At 44.0% G+C, this 15,626-nt stretch overlaps 1 protein-coding gene across 2 annotated transcripts in view; it reads right to left on the bottom strand.

Moving 5' to 3' along the window:
• Positions 1–13,681, bottom strand: part of HLF (HLF transcription factor, PAR bZIP family member) — a 35,435-nt gene extending 21,754 nt beyond the window's left edge. Inside the window, exons 1-2 of one of the 2 annotated variants that reach the window (XM_055794457.1) lie at positions 13,335–13,681; positions 11,628–11,963 (exon numbers count right to left, since the gene is read on the bottom strand). In XM_055794457.1, the coding sequence (XP_055650432.1) occupies positions 11,628–11,963; positions 13,335–13,440 (442 nt within the window). In that variant the 5' untranslated portion in view covers positions 13,441–13,681. The remainder of the gene's footprint in view (positions 1–11,627; positions 11,964–13,334) is intronic. The other variant, XM_055794458.1, reaches the window with a different exon arrangement.
• Between the last annotated feature and the right edge of the window lie 1,945 nt (positions 13,682–15,626).

Below are 15,626 nucleotides of genomic sequence, written 5' to 3'. Positions count from 1 at the left end.
AGTCTGCTCAAATGCTAGTGTTGCCAGTGTTGTATTTTAATGAGGTGTTAAGTGGGCTTGTAGGGCTGAGCACATTTGGCAAGGGTGCTGAGCACCGGCATTCACTTGGATTTGGATAGAAGTGACACCCCAGCAGCTCTTTCAAGGATGCAGACCCTTTTTTAAAGGACCTATATGATAAATTCTTCATCATATAGGATAATAAGATCTTCCCATCAGTGGTTCAAAAATGCAAAACGCTGAATAACTTTGAATTCCATACTCATGAGAATCAAAGGTATGTAGGCCTCTCAGGATGTGAACCAATACAGGAAGGGTGTCAATCTGATGGTGGTATACATCCCCTATGGTTCAGATTTTGCTGACAAAACTTAAATAGCTACCAAGCAGCACTACTGAACACCGAGAAACATTCATGAAGTGAGCCAGAACTTGGCTGAAGGATTCAATCCAAATACCAGGATAAAAGTTGCCCTGATGATAAGGTATATTTTGATAGTAGTAATTGTAACGTTTTTAAGTAACTGACTTAGAGACAAACAGCATCCAAGATGCACGTGATTCATGAGAGCATGTTACGTGTGGAAGCAGAAAGAAAAGCCTCCAAACGCCAAGACCTCCACAAGTATATCCCTGCTACAGATAAGAGCAACTCGAATGAAACAGTCATGACAGTACATAAGTGAGATTTGTTTACTTTCCAACAGAAATAAATTGACAACCTAGACATGTGCAGCAGCTGGTGAAATCAGACACACACATGACAATTACACCTCCAGTTCTTTCCTTCTATTTGGTTAATGATTTCTTTTCACATGTTCAGAACAGCTTGCAGACAAACTACCACAATTTTCAACAATTACTTCAACCATGTCGCACTGAGAAAATTGAACAGATATGAGAGTTTGGAAAAGTGTTTCTTCAAGCTGGTGATGAGTCCAGTCCAAGAGAAAGACTAGCTTTTCAGAGAGCAGCCACAGATGTCAGGTCTGGGGGTCTGGACAATCCATGCCCTGATTTTTTAAGTGCCAAGATACCAACAGCTAAGGTGTTTCAAACAGACACCCAAACCACAGCTGTCCAAGATTTTAACTGAAAGCTTGTGGTTTAACCTCCTCAAAAAGGAGATATGCTGGTTAACTTCAAATATGCTGCACTCTTTCCTAGTTTTCCCATTTAAGTACACAGTTGAGTGATGCAGGTGTTCACAAGGTCAACTTCCTCCTCCAATTTACTCAATTTGTGTGGTGCTCAAAAAAATGCCTCAATCACCAGACTCCTACCACCTCAGAAAATCCTTCATCTAACGAGGCAAAAAACAACCAGGTTTGCTATGTGAATTAGAATTAGAGTAAGGCATTGTAACAACATACAGCTAAGGAACATGGCACAATCTTGATTACCTGGCTTATTAACCTTATCTGTTATGCTCTTCTCTTCCAAGGGAAATAATCTTCACTACAGGGAGGAGATTTAACTCCTCATTTTTCCATGTATATGTACTGATACAGAGGGCATGCCCCTAGACAGGGTGACAAAAGCCATGCTATGGGCAGTCCCTTGTGACTAACCTGCCTGGGTAGCTGTGATCCCTGGAGAAGTCTGGCAATCAAGAGTGGGAATTAAACAACAGTGCCCCAAGGTATTTGTACTTTTAGTCACCACAGTCTGCACACTCTTTACTGGTCTTCAGAGCAGCGACCACGCAGCTCAACAGGGCTCTTAATTCCTGCCACCCTTCTCTAGCTGCCTGGTCGCAGTCAGTCATTACTCCACCCTCACTGTGCAGTAAGCAAAGAGAACTGGGCTACTCCATGGGGCTAGCCCAGCATATAAAATGGATACACCAAATTCAATTATCTCAGAACGCATGTGAAACACAAAAAAACCACTGAGCAAATACATATTGCTTGAAAATTTTACTTGGACATCCATGTGCCGCTGTGGTGTGCTTCAAACAACAATGAGCTCAGCGCTTATGGTTATTTCTAATCTGTATCTGATTTTTAACCCTCCAAAAATTAAGCTCAAGGAAATGTCTTAGTTTAAAAAAAGAAAGGGGGGGGCGGCAGAGAAATTTTGCAACATTTCCCAGTAAACTTTCTCCAACTGAGAAGGGAGGAAGAAACTCTAGTGTCTTTTCAGAGTTGTTTTGTTTTTTTTTTTTTTTTTTTAAAAAAAAGAGACACTTCATATAGTGCATGCCACTGCCAGACCAAACAGGCTTTCAGGGCTCAGATAGTTTACCTTACCACAAAGGGTATCAAAATGTGTTGACGCTGTGCTGGAAACAATGTCGGAACGTAGAGAGGTTCAAACAAATTTGCAAATACCCGAACAATTATGTGTGTTCAGGGGTAGAGGGAATGGGACGCTAAGGGAGCTGGGGAGTCCACCCAGCAGCGCTGCATTATACTGTGAGCGTGTTGTGTCATTACAGCTTTATTCCGACACACCCATATTTTACAGCACACAATGTACTGTACCATTCACAATGCCAAGAAACTCAACATATCTAATCTGGCAGAAAAACAAAGTCCTATCAGGTTAATCCAATTCTTAAATTGCACAACTTTGAAAAGCCAATAGGAAAACAAATCTTCCCCTAGCTTGTGCTCCCCCTAGTCCTCCTCTCAACACACAATACCCTGCCACGACCTGCTTTTCCTCTTTGATCCCTCAACACTTTTAGCCCACTCTCACTCTCCCCCATTTCTCATTCACTGCTAACCTACCTCCACCCCAGCCCCCTGTGGCAGAGTGGAAAGTTCTGCTGATTAGCGCAAGCCGTGAAAGGCAGCTTTGTGTGCAGCGTCCTGGCCAAAGCACGCTGTGAAGAATGAATGGCAAGACACATATACAAGGTCACTTGGACACCTGCCCGCATGTGATACTGCAATAATTGTGATAACAGGCCTCAAATGTGAAGCTGGCTGACTGCAAGGTGGTTTCAAACAAGGCAGCGGAGCTGGGGTGCTTCTGCTGCTCAAGAGGAGCAAGATACAGCATTGCAATTGTGTAAAAATTCAGAAAGTTTTCTGGTAAAATAACCGTGCTCTACTTTGGAGAGGTCCAAGATCATCCCATTGCCTGGCTTCAGCACTTTCAAGATCTTGCCTAGAGACTTTACAGTTGGTTTTGTAACTCCTTAAATGAAACCTTGGAGTCTCATATAATCAGAAGACTCCAGGAGACAAGGAATTTCAAAGGAAAAATAATGGTGGAAAAAAGTTTATGATACTATCCCCCCCCTCCTCCCAACACACTAAACCAATTAAACCTGGTTCCTTGCAGATTAATTTCTGAAAATGAATTGACATCTCGTAGTGTCTGAAAGGGTGTCAGCTTTCCCAGAAGCATTTCACACAGATCAGGCATTTTAAAGGTCCTATGTAAATTTGCTGATGTAGAAAACGCACATTTGCATTACAGCTTATCCTGCTCAGTTGCATATTCCCACCCTATCCACTCATCTACTTTCATGAAATTTTAGGAATGCAATCGTTCTTTCAGAATCACAACTTTCTTGCCACATTTGGTTAAAATCAGCCAATATATTCAAAAACCATGAAGCAGGAACACACCAGAGACCTACAATGACTGCATATGGTTTGTTTTCATAGGAAACGAGGTAAAAGAAAATACCCTAATACTCATCTATCACGGAGAGCAACAGAGCTGCAAGAGTTACAGGCATGAAATGGCCAAATGCCCCACGCTGCAACGAGGGGCCGCAGCTGCAGGGATTACAGACGTCAGTAACATCTATATTTCCACTATGCAGCACAAAGGAAGAGGGAACAGTGGCATATCTGATTGCTGCAGGGTCCTTCAAATTAAGTCAGTTTAACCCTCTCTGTTTTGATGAGGAACAGAATTTATTTTTGAGTGCTTAGTTCCTACTTACTAAGCATTAGAAGCTAAGCATGCAGCTGTTTTTTAAGCTGACTTCTTGCTGGAGTAGGACTCATTTCCAAATGTTGAAATGGTGCGTTTATAAAACGACCAAGCTGTTTTAACTCACCTTCGCTGTTTCAATGCAGCCCTCTTGCTTTGAGATTGTGTTTTATATTCTGCAGCCTTGAGTAATGTACTCTTCCACAAGAAGGTTTAGTGCTATTATTTCCGTAACCTCACTGTGCTCAAAATATTAATTGCTCTGTCAAACAGTTCTGCAGGAGTATTTTGTGTTTAGAAGTTTCATATTATTGTTCCTTCTGTTTTTCAAAATGCAATCTACAGTTTCCTTCCTCACATCCTTAGAATCTCAAATTATAAGCAGTTACTAATGGGACTGCATTTAATTTCTGGTTTGAGTGCTTTCATCTGCATCATGATTGCCAAGTTACCAGGTCACCTCAAATGTAGCAATGTCCACATACAAGAATTAACAGGGAGCCTTACATGTAGAAGTAAAGATCCAACCATTACCACACAAAGTAATGGATCTTGCTACAGACAGAACCCTGTTCATTCATTTGTTTATTAAATTCAGGAGTACCAACCAGTTCTGTAATGAATTACTTAATCTTTGACCTATTGTCCACAGCCATGTTCCAGAACAAAGAATTTATAGCAAGCTGAGCTCCCTAAGGCTAACTGGGAAAGAACACACTTTTTTCCCCCAAACCATTCTCCTTCCTCAACACATCTTTGCCAAACTATGTATTTTCACCTCTCTGCTTAAACACCTACATATCTAAGGATGACATTTTGTTACAGATGAGTTACTGTTATATTCACTCTAGCTTCTGCTTGTAGTAAATACATGGTAATACATTGATCTGCAGCTCCTGTCAAGTCTTGTTTCAGTAATAATCTAGATTTGCATTCCAGTTAATAAGGACCTGAGTTTTCTAGGTCCCTAATCAATCTGGATTTTTTATTTCCCCCTACAAACAGCCATACACCAAAGCACAAGCAAGGAGCTTCAAAATCCTCAATGCCTGTTTTCATTAAATGGCAAATATGAACAAGAGAATAATACAAGTAAGATGAAAAGCTAAAGCCGTTTCTCTCAAAGTTGAGCGAAGAACCCTGAAGCAAGAGCATGCCACATCAGAGAAGCTAAACCATGGCGCTGGGTGGTACACAATGAAAATCTGGGCCAAATTTAGCCCTGGCAAAATTTAGTTCAGAGAATGGGGCAGGGAAGCATAACTGTACAAGTTTCAAGCATGTCAGAAATGCGAGAGGTTGAACAATAACTTGTATTCATTTAAAACTTGATGGATAGCACCTCACTTATGCAAAGCTGAAGTGCTATGAAGAGCTCCAGGAGAAAAGAGAAAGAGAAAAGAAGAAAGAAAACGGAAAAAAAAATAAAATGTTGCAACACACACTGCCTTACGTACCTGTGTTAGCTTGTTAGCTTTCCCCACATTAGCTTCAAAGCTCTCAGGACCAAATTCAGCTTTGTAATAAATACAGTTTCTTTAATGCCATTTCTTCATTAAAAAAAAAGGTGATAGAAGCTACAAAATCTGTCATGCAATCATTTTGACACAACCTTGCATTTTACAGTTTCTATACTGACTCATTATGTATAAGTTACTCCATTAAACGCAGTAGATTTGAGGTTTAAGTAAATGGTTTTTTCAGAGCTTTTATTATCTACTTAACATAGAAGAGATCAAACTACAGTTTTTCTTGAATATCACTTAGCTGAAATACTCTTTTCTAATCATCGGTCTTCTGTGAAACGCAGACAAAATATGGGAAATATACATTTGTTATGAAAGAGACTTCAAAAAAGGTAAAACTTATGATCATGTTTCTGTGATATAAACACTAAATAGCTCCATAGCATACTGCCAGCCAACCACGCTTCTGATTTCACGATGCTCTAAAGTCTTCTTTACCAATGTTGAATATGTCCTTTCATCCTGAGAAAACTCCACTGGAGCAGAGAGCTGCTGCCCCTCTTAAAAAAATATAATAATCCAGAAAGATGAATGACAAGAGAGTGAATGGTGACATTTTGCTGCTCCACCTAGGAGCTGATGGAGAGCAGTCAACAAGCTGCTGGCCTGCTGAGAAATACTGAAATCAGTAAGACCACATGAGGAGTAAAGTACTCATTGCTTAGATTAATTGGGCAGAATCTGGCCACTGCTAGCTCCCACAATTGCCAATCTGCTGTCATATAAATATGTAGAGATTGAACAATTTAATGTGTTGCCTAGCAGCTTCATCTAATCAGATAATATCAATGTCTTCTTTGTATACATCTCCCGATGAGGTCTTCTCTCTTAACTGTAACACATTGTTTTATAAAAGACTTCAGGGTATACTTGCTTCTTGAAAAAAAAAATACATCAAATCACTGCACTAGAGAATCATTCAATCACTTTCCAATGCACTGAGATGGGAAACAAGGCTCCAAGAGAGACACTGTGCTTTTTCTAGATAATTGCAACAAGTTCAACACTCAGACATCCTTGAAACATCTAAGGAGACAAACACCCCTACTTGTTCCCTCTGCGTATCCTCCTCCTAGCACTGGATAGCCCTGACTTGCCTAAGTAGCTCTGTGTGGAAAGCACTATTCCCAAGTCAGGCCAGGTGTATTTTAAAAGTATAGCATAAAACCCAAGATGTTTCATGCTGTTTACTGTTTGAACTCTGAATTAACTTCAAGTTCCTTCATGCAGTCAAGCAATTATTTAACCAATAATCAACATTTAACAGTGAATATTAAAATTAGATCTCCTGAAGGAGACACAGTGTTCTTGCTTCTAGCATTAACAAGGCTTCTGTGTTCAGCACTTTTTCCCCGTTATCATGTGACAGGCTATTTTTAATATTTGCCTGAATGTATTTTGCATCTCCTTTTGATCCAGAAAGGAGTTGTGCGACTTGTCTGCATATTGCATTTTCCTTGCCATGGCAGTCCAGAGCAAAGCTTCTCCGTTTCACTGCAATTTCAGCATCGGCTGGTAATGGCAGAAGCAAACAGCCGTGTGTGCGTGCCTGCAGCTCTAGCAAAAGCCATGCTGAGCCCGCTGCACAGGGGACTGCCACGTGCCTGAAGCACATGGTCATGCAGGCAACAGCCATCCAGAGCCTCACGTGAGAGTCAATGTGAAGAGCAGCTCTCGGTACCAGCCTGCCTGACAGTTTAGCTGGTCATTCCCATGTTGTCACATGGGAGACCAAAGGTCAGGAAATTCCCAGCTCCTCTTGGTGCTGGAGGTAGAATCCTTCGACTCCAAAAGAGGGGGCTCACACTGTGGCTTATGCACACCTAGTAACGGCTTGTAAACAACGATTAAAGCTTAGGAGCAGATTCCAGGTACAAGCTGGCTGCTGGGAATGCTGCCTTTCACACTACAAAGGCTGTGCTGGAAGAGGAGGTCACGTTAAGAAACACAAGGGAAGGAAGACTGCAATAAAGGGAGTGTTGCACACACACCCTTTTGTGGGCTGCCCTGTTCACCAAGTCATCCCCAGTATGCACTTGAGAGGCTGCATGGAGCAAGAACAAACCTCTCCCAATTGCTGCTGCGCTTGTCGCAAACATGAGTTAAAAGAAAATGCCAAAAACCACCCAATCATGCCTAGTGTCAATCATTACAGTTCAGTGTCTATGGAAGAAGTCGAAGGTAATGGATACTGTGCTCTAGATGAAATATCTCAGCTGAATAAATAAAGCATGGCATTTAATAAAATCCTTGTGTTCTTGAGGGGGTAGGGTGGAGTAAGTACACTTCATATGGAAACAATTTTCAGCTTTTTGATTAACATACCCCTAGACTTGCAGATACTGCATAGAGGTGCATTTCTGCAGCAGATTACAGAACTTGTTTTGCCTTTTTTTATTTTTTTCTCCTTAAATAATCTTTGGCTGATCCTTTGCAAGTAGTTTAATGCATCCAGGCAACACAAACTGAAAACTAGTGTCACAGAACGCAAAGAACGAGGGAGTTTCTCAAAGCCCCCGACAGCCCTGTGCTCCTTCAGGAGCAAAGCAGTAACAATACATGGGTTATCACTGTGTCAGCAGCATCCGCACAACACAGCCCTACATCCAAGGCTTTGGTAGCAAACAGAAAACTCTGATCTAAACCACAAAATCCCAAACACCTTCTAAGTAGGGCCTTCCACCAGACGTAGCTGATGCTTCTGAACTCTAATTCACTCCGTTCAAACCCTTTACAGTAGCTGCCCCATTCACCCAAATAAGGCCGACACAGGGAAAAGAGCCAGGTAAAAGCAACCACCAACCAGTTACCAGCAAAACGTGAACCTCCCTTTACATACAAACAGCTACAATTACTCCAAATTTCCTTAAAAGACTCCACAGTTAAATGGAGATTTACATTCCACCAAAAAAACTAGCAAAAGACAACACAAGGTGAGTAACAGATGAAGAACCACAAAACAGTGTCTAAAGTAACAAAATTAAAGGTTAGCGTCATAAAACCTGTTTTCAACCAATTAACCAGCATCCAATATAGAGACTGAAAAGCAGTTTTAAATGCGTCTACACATTACAATGAATGGTGGTCTGCAATGCTAAAAATACCATTAAAATACCATTTTTTATTAACAAAATTGGTACTGTGAAAGAGAAATAAATCGCATTCCAGTCTTGCAACAGCCATTATCCTGTGTCCCTCCTCTTCAAAAGAAAACGCAGTATTTGCTATAGGTACATTTTCTGAACAGATTTATGGGAAAGTAGATGCTTGCTTTATTCTTTGCTATAGTCCAGAGAACAGGGACAAACTAGTGAGCCTAAACATTTTTCCATCAACCAGACAGTCTGAGCTGGAAATACTGAATTAAGTTAAATTTATAAGAAACCTTTTTGTTCTTATTTTTTTTACCTTTAAAAAAAAAAAAGTCAACAGTGAGGATTTTTGTAATGTCATGCTTACAGTCAGGATCAGCTCAGCTTTGCTGAGCCTGGCGACACTTATCAGTGAACGCCAACGCAGATTTCAAGATCTCTTCCAGAGAGGGTATAAAATACATATTTGGGCAATACCATTAGCTTCTGAAGTCAGATAAGGCATGTATTTCAACACATGTGCAAAACAATCTTTTTATGCCACTCTTCTATAAACCCTCTACATCCAAGACACACCATCTATGTACACGAGTCACATGCGGTGTTCCACGTGCACATGTACATCCTCCCTGATACAGAGTACACGCAGGTATAGGAGTTCTGACCAACTGCACGTGATACACTGATGCTAAACACTGAGAGCCACTTAAAGTAGGGATGTAAGCAGTACAGGGTTTGACCCCTCTTTCAGCCCAAGTCCACACACTCAAACAGGCTTCCCATTGTAAGACAAAATTCAGAGGACACAACAATGAAACATTTTTAGAAGAATTACCACCACTTTAAAGATTCAGTTTTCCTAAAAAAAGTAAGATCACATGGAAATATTTTTTATTGAAATTGTATACACTATACTATTTGTTCTTGGGTTTATTACAACAATACAAATCACAAAGCCATGCATACTGGAATAGTAGCTAACACCAAATAAAAAACCCTTTCTTCATATGACAGTTTAAAAAAAAATGTATTTTAAAAGTCTTAAGATACATTAACCAAAAGGCTCCATTATAATGATTTTAATATTTACTTTCAGACTAAATTCTGTATTTGAAAGCAGCACATTTGCCTTGGCACTTCTTATGACAACCTAAAATGATCATTTTTACTTCTACTAAAAATTTGGTTTTTAAAATATATACTGTCTTACATTAAAACTTTCTTAAATGCTAAACTCTAAGATAATCTTATCTTCAGAACAGCTTCTCTAAGAAAGATTTTTACATGGCAGCACACAAAAATTTCAACAACCTGATGATAAACCAGACTACTGTCAATTAAGTCATAGTGCCTATTTGTGAGGGGAGGGGGAATACTGATTTAAGAAATTGAATGAGCTCCCTTTTTAAAAAAAAACACACTAAACAGAACACACATTTAACAAGCAAATTACATTATTCTTAAGGCAAGATGACACAGGGAAAAGATACCTGCAACTTTAGATGTTTTAACCTACCCCAACAGGCATAACTTCTTTTACAACAGTAAAGCATGCAGAGTCTCTAATGAGAAAAGTTTGTAACCCTGAGCTGCAAACAGCTCAGGAAAAACTCAAAAAAAAAAATCAATGAGTTGAAAAGTCAGGCAGGCAGCTGATTACAAATAAAATCTGACAGGTGATCGTTAAAAGCCTGGCTCATAACCAGGCTCCTCTGAAAAAAAGAATGGGGCCAGATTATCTGCTTTTAATTTTATGTGTGCATATGCGACAGAAAAGGGTGTAGCATATATGCACTATTTTTAAAAACTGGCTCAGAAAAAGCAAGGGATTTTTATATTCTGCTCTTGCCATCTGCAAATATACTTTAACTTTGGAAATCCTTACAAGTTATTGGTTAACTATGAAACGCCTTGAAACTGAAATACAAAACAAAGTAAAATCCACCTACATAAAGTAAATTAAATCCTCGACTAAATACACACCTCTGACACGGGGACAAGGAGTCTGTTGACAGGTTTGGGGTGTTTTGGGGGGTATTTTATTTCTTTTTAACAAGAAAGGAATGTTGCAGACTTGCAAGACATCTATTTCACCCTCCTCCACAACTTTTGTCCTTCTATTTATTTATTTTGCCTCCTTATCAGATGATTCTGACAATAACTTCGCACGCTGAGCGTGGCAAATGATCAAACAGAAGGGAGAGGAGTGGTTTCCTGCTGCCAAGAGCACACTTTGCTCTTGCAAACCTTGTATGAGCAGAAGAGCACAATAAATAAGTCACCCTTGGTCTTTAAAAAAAAAAAAAAAAAAAAGGCTAAGCTCCAAGTTTTCCAAACTTCAATGTTGACGCTATTCCACTGACCATGATCTCAGCCATGCTTGTGTCATGCCAGAGCTGCTACTCTGGACTCATACTAGTGGCTCTAAAGGGATGATTTCAGGTGCTAATAAACTAATGCAAGGCTTCCACTGACATTAAATGGGTTTGAATCATGCATTAAAATCAGAACTTGAACTCCAAGATACTTTATCTGCGTACAGCTTAAGGTGAGTGCAGATGCAAGTTACCAACTAGAGTTACACTCAGTTCATGCAGACAAACACGATTAAAATGCAGCTCCAAAATTCCACTCCTGCCCCACACACTATAGAAAAATTTACTTTGCTCAATAAAGAGAAAGATTATGGCCAAAATGTCAAACAGAAAGCACTGTCTTTAAGTTTTAGCTTCAGAATAATTGACCACTTCCGTGTTCTCACATCAAACGCTGGCGTTTTCTCTTCTACCTGTTCATTTAACACCATGGCATCTATGCATTCCTACTACTCCATTTGCGGTCTTTCTACTTGCCAATAGCTAGGCTACCAAGAAAGAAAGATAGGCAAGTTTCCTTAGAATTCCCACAGCTTCCTTGCATAATTTAAACCAAAATGCCAGTGGAGCAACTTAACAATAACCAGAGCTATTATTTTCATTTTTTGGAGTGCGAGTGACTTGAATCATATTGGAGCTCTCTAAGCTGCTTGTCAACCATACAGGGAGAATAACGATTTACACTAGGGAGAAAGGCTCATGCCAAAATCCGTAAGAAGTTCTTAGGGCTGATTTACCTGGTCTGACCGGGCTCTGCATGCAGTTCTGTGACACCATGCTTGGATGGACTGAAGTAGAAGCCCTGCTGCTGAGGTCCATGACAGAAGGTGATGCTGAGGTAGCTTGCTGGAGACCTGACTGATGTGGGCTATGCTCGTGCTGGTTTGGGCTGGGTGGAATGCCATTTTCCGAGAGGAATTCTTCCAGGTCCATGTATTCCAACTGGAAAGTGTCTCCATCATATGGCAGTGTCTTGTCCCATAATGTTGGGCCCAAGAAAGCTGACTGAGGGACTGTGGTACTGGTGCTGTCATCATCTAACTTCTTCTCTTTGTCTTTTTCTTTACCGAATGCTTAAACAAAACACATAATAAAGATGTAAGAGCTCAGTAATTAAAAATATTGGCTAGTACCACTTTCATTATTTCTGCTGCACTGTCAGTTTTAAGAAACAAGTACTCCCTCCACATAAATAACTCCTTAGATTCACTCTATTTAATAAAGAATTGAAGGGTCATGCCAACCAAGCACCTCTGCTGGATCTAACTGTGTTTTTGAGATTTTCCTCTATTTTTAGTTAACAATCCCACTACATGCATGGCTTTAAGCGTCAGTTTCAATAAATACTCACTTTTAAGTCTGCTGAATACTTAAGTTAAAGCAAACTGGAAGCTGTTGCTGTATTCTGTTGAAAAGGAACAGCCTTAACCTAAAATCCCTGTAATTTATTATCCTGTCATACTTCTAAATTAAGGTCTCAGTCTTGCTAATCCTTACACAAGGAAAATAGTCCTCAAATTCAGTGCTTCTTAACATGTACTAACTTAAAACAGCAGTGAAGCCTGGCAGAATATGCACTATGATGTGCAAAGCCAAGGAACAAGTCAAAGGCGGAAGGAAAGCAAAAGTTAAAATGATGCCTCCTACTCATTCCCCCAACATTCCGTACACCTTTTTGATGGGCAGCACCCGATTTCTCTACAAGATTTGCAAGACTGTATGCCTTCGTAACTACCACGCCTTCGTAACATTTTCTTTTTAACCACTGGCAGCAACCCCACCGAACTGCTAAGAGTGGCTTTGCAATGAAATTCGGGAAGCTGCGGGTACAAACCGCCTTGGCTCTACAAAACCCTTCACAGATTTCTGCTTTGAACGCGCATTTGAGTCACTCGAAATCCCAGGTGCGATCGCACCCGCGCTGCCTCAGCTTTCCCGAAAAGTTGCAAGTTCCCGGGCCCGGAGCGCCCTGCAGCCGCGGGGTAGTCCGGCGGGGGCCGGGGGCGCACGGAGCCGCGGGCCGCCCCGGGGAGGCTGCGGCGGGACCCGGGCGCGGCCGGGGGGTGGGGTGGGTGGGGAATGGCGGGCCGTGCCGCCCCCCCGCCGCTTCGCCTGAGGTAAATCGCGCCCTTTAATTTATTTTTCCAGGCGGCCGGAGCCGGTGGCTCCGCCGCGATGGAAAAACCGAGCGCCTTCCGTTAGGTCAGGCCGGCTGCGGCCATCGCTCGCCGCCTAACGTCCCCGAAATCATCCCATTACTTAATCGCCGCGGGGAGAAAGTGGGGAGCGAGGCAGCGGCCCCTGAGGTAGCGGCAGGAAGGGGGCTGCCATTTCGGGGCGCCTGCCCTCGGGGACCCGGGGTGCGAGGGGGCCCGCAAGCGCCCGGAGGGGCAGAGCCGGCCCCGGGGGGCCGGGGGAGCGCGGGCTGCCCGGGGAAGCCTCACCGTCTTCGTGAGCGAGCGGCAGCTTGAGCGGGTTTTCCAGTAGGGACTTCAGCACCCCGTAGGTGGGAGGTAGGAAGGTGGGGTTCAGCGGGAGCGGCCGCGACATGATGGGCTTTGCCTCGGGGCAGCTGCGCGGCAGCGGTTCCTTCCCCTTCCTTTCGCGGGCGCCGCTACAGAGCGCGGTGAGACGGGCGCCGGGCCGAGCCGAGCCGCGCTGGCGAGGGGCGCCCGAGGGCCGCCGGAGCAGGGGCGCGGGAAAGGCCGCTCCGCCGCGCAGCTCCGCCGCCGCTGCCCGCGCCGCTCCCGCCGCCCGCTCTGCGCCGCGCGCCCCGGCCGCGCGCCCATGTGCAGGCGCTGCCGGCGCTGACGTCAGGCGCGGCGCGGCCCCGCCATTGGCGCGGGGGGCGCGGCGGGCGGCCCCGCCCCTCTGCTGCGCCCCGCCCCGCGCCCCCCCCCTTCGCCGGCGCGCGCGCGGCGGCCGTTACCCCCGGCGGGCGGGGGGGGCGGGGAGCCGCCAGCGCCTCCTGAGAGAGCGGGGTCGGTGAGGAGCGCGGCCGCCCCGCTGCCCCCGCCGCCGTCTCCCCGGTAACCGGGAGGAATGTTAATGAGCGCTGAGCATTTGACCTCGCTCGGTGCATCCGAGCGTGAGGGCAGCGGGGAGCGCGGCGGCGCCCCTGAGGGGAGCGAGTGGGCGAGCCCCCCCCGCGGCCGCCTGAGGGACCGGACAGTGCCGCGGCCGGAGGGGCGGCCGGGGCCAGCCCGTGGGGGGGCGGCCGTCAGGCTGCCCTGGCGCCGGGGGAGCCGGCCCGGGTGCTCCTGTGATACACGGCTCGGGGAACCGGTTCCCGGGCCCGTGGGCGCTGCGTGCCGGAGCGGGCCTGCCATACGCCCCGTTGCCACAAGCGGATCGCTTCCCTCACCAGTTACCGGGACGAGCAGGGGTGACAGAGCTGCCACCACTAGCAGGAGGCCCACCAGCGTGTCCCAGTTCTGTGTTGGAAAGGGCTTCCCGCTTGCCAAGTTCCTCACAAGTTGGGTTGGCTTCCCACCGCTCAGGCCTGCAGCCGCCCTGGCAGGCCGCGGGCCCCACCGCACAGACTGCTCCAGAGCTGCCATCGTGCTGGAGTAACTGCAGCCCTTCAGGTGCCTGTAGGCATCTGTATCTCCCTGCTTCTCGTCATCCTTTTGGGATTTTTGGATGGCATTTTGTATAGCTTTACAATCTGTATTTAGTGTTCTTCAAAAGTCAGTTCTTCTGCCAGTAACAAATAATCATAAATACTCACTACAAGCAAATACAGATAAATCACGTGAGTAAGCTTTTAGTTGGGATGCCCACTATTTGGAAACAAAAGCTCCCTGAGGAACAGAAGTCTGGCTTGGACAGTTACGTTATCCCCATATGCATCTCTCTCTGATTGCGTGCACTGACTAGCGTCTAGTCAAACGATCCAACTAAAACAAACAACTTCAAACAACTCATCAAAGTCTAAAGTACGTTCAAATCAATAAAATTGCACTAGCACAACCAAAACTTGAAGATTGGCAACTGCACTCATCAGGCCCTTCAGAACCAGAGACAGCGTAAGATCGAGGTACCTATGGCACAGCTGAGCGGGGTTATGGAAAACCTTCAAATGCCACAGGCTGGCAACTGGAGGGGCTTCAAGCAGGAATATGACAGTAGCAGCACAGTAGTTTCGAAGCCACCTAACCTAAAAAAAGCAGTAGATTATTAAATGATTGTACATATACCAATGTTGCCTCAGACGGCCAAATTGCTAGTTACTGGAAACCTTTAATTACAGAGGTAGAATGAGCGACATAAAGATTAGGGCGATCTGCAATCCATATGCAGATACAGTACAGAAGGTTTTTTCTATCCAGTATAAAGAATAAAAAAAGATACATTTAAGAGATCTGGTAAGCAACAAAGAAGACTACACAGAATAGAAGATGTCCAAGTAATGGGGGTATTGGGAAACGCCAGTTACAAACAAGATTAGTTAGGGATGTAATGAAAGCTCAACTTGAGCAGAACTACTTAGGTTTTTATGGTTATTGACCACTACAGACAAAATATACTTGACAGAAAGAAACGGCATTTTCTATGCAACAGAATGGCAGGAAAACTGCAGTTTCACTACTTGACACTGAATAGGATGAATTCTGTGTAGATCTGTGCAAGTGTGGAACAAAACGAAGCAGCCAGACATTGAGGACTGCATACAGTTACAGATGGACCATGAAGTGCTGGGAATGTCCTGGGTGAGAAAGCTGGAACAACTCTTC

Source organism: Falco peregrinus, chromosome 2, assembly GCF_023634155.1.
Source record: "Falco peregrinus isolate bFalPer1 chromosome 2, bFalPer1.pri, whole genome shotgun sequence".
Lineage (NCBI taxonomy): Eukaryota > Metazoa > Chordata > Aves > Falconiformes > Falconidae > Falco > Falco peregrinus.
Note: the sequence above shows the minus strand (reverse complement) of the source record. Positions and strands in the feature narration are given on the sequence as shown.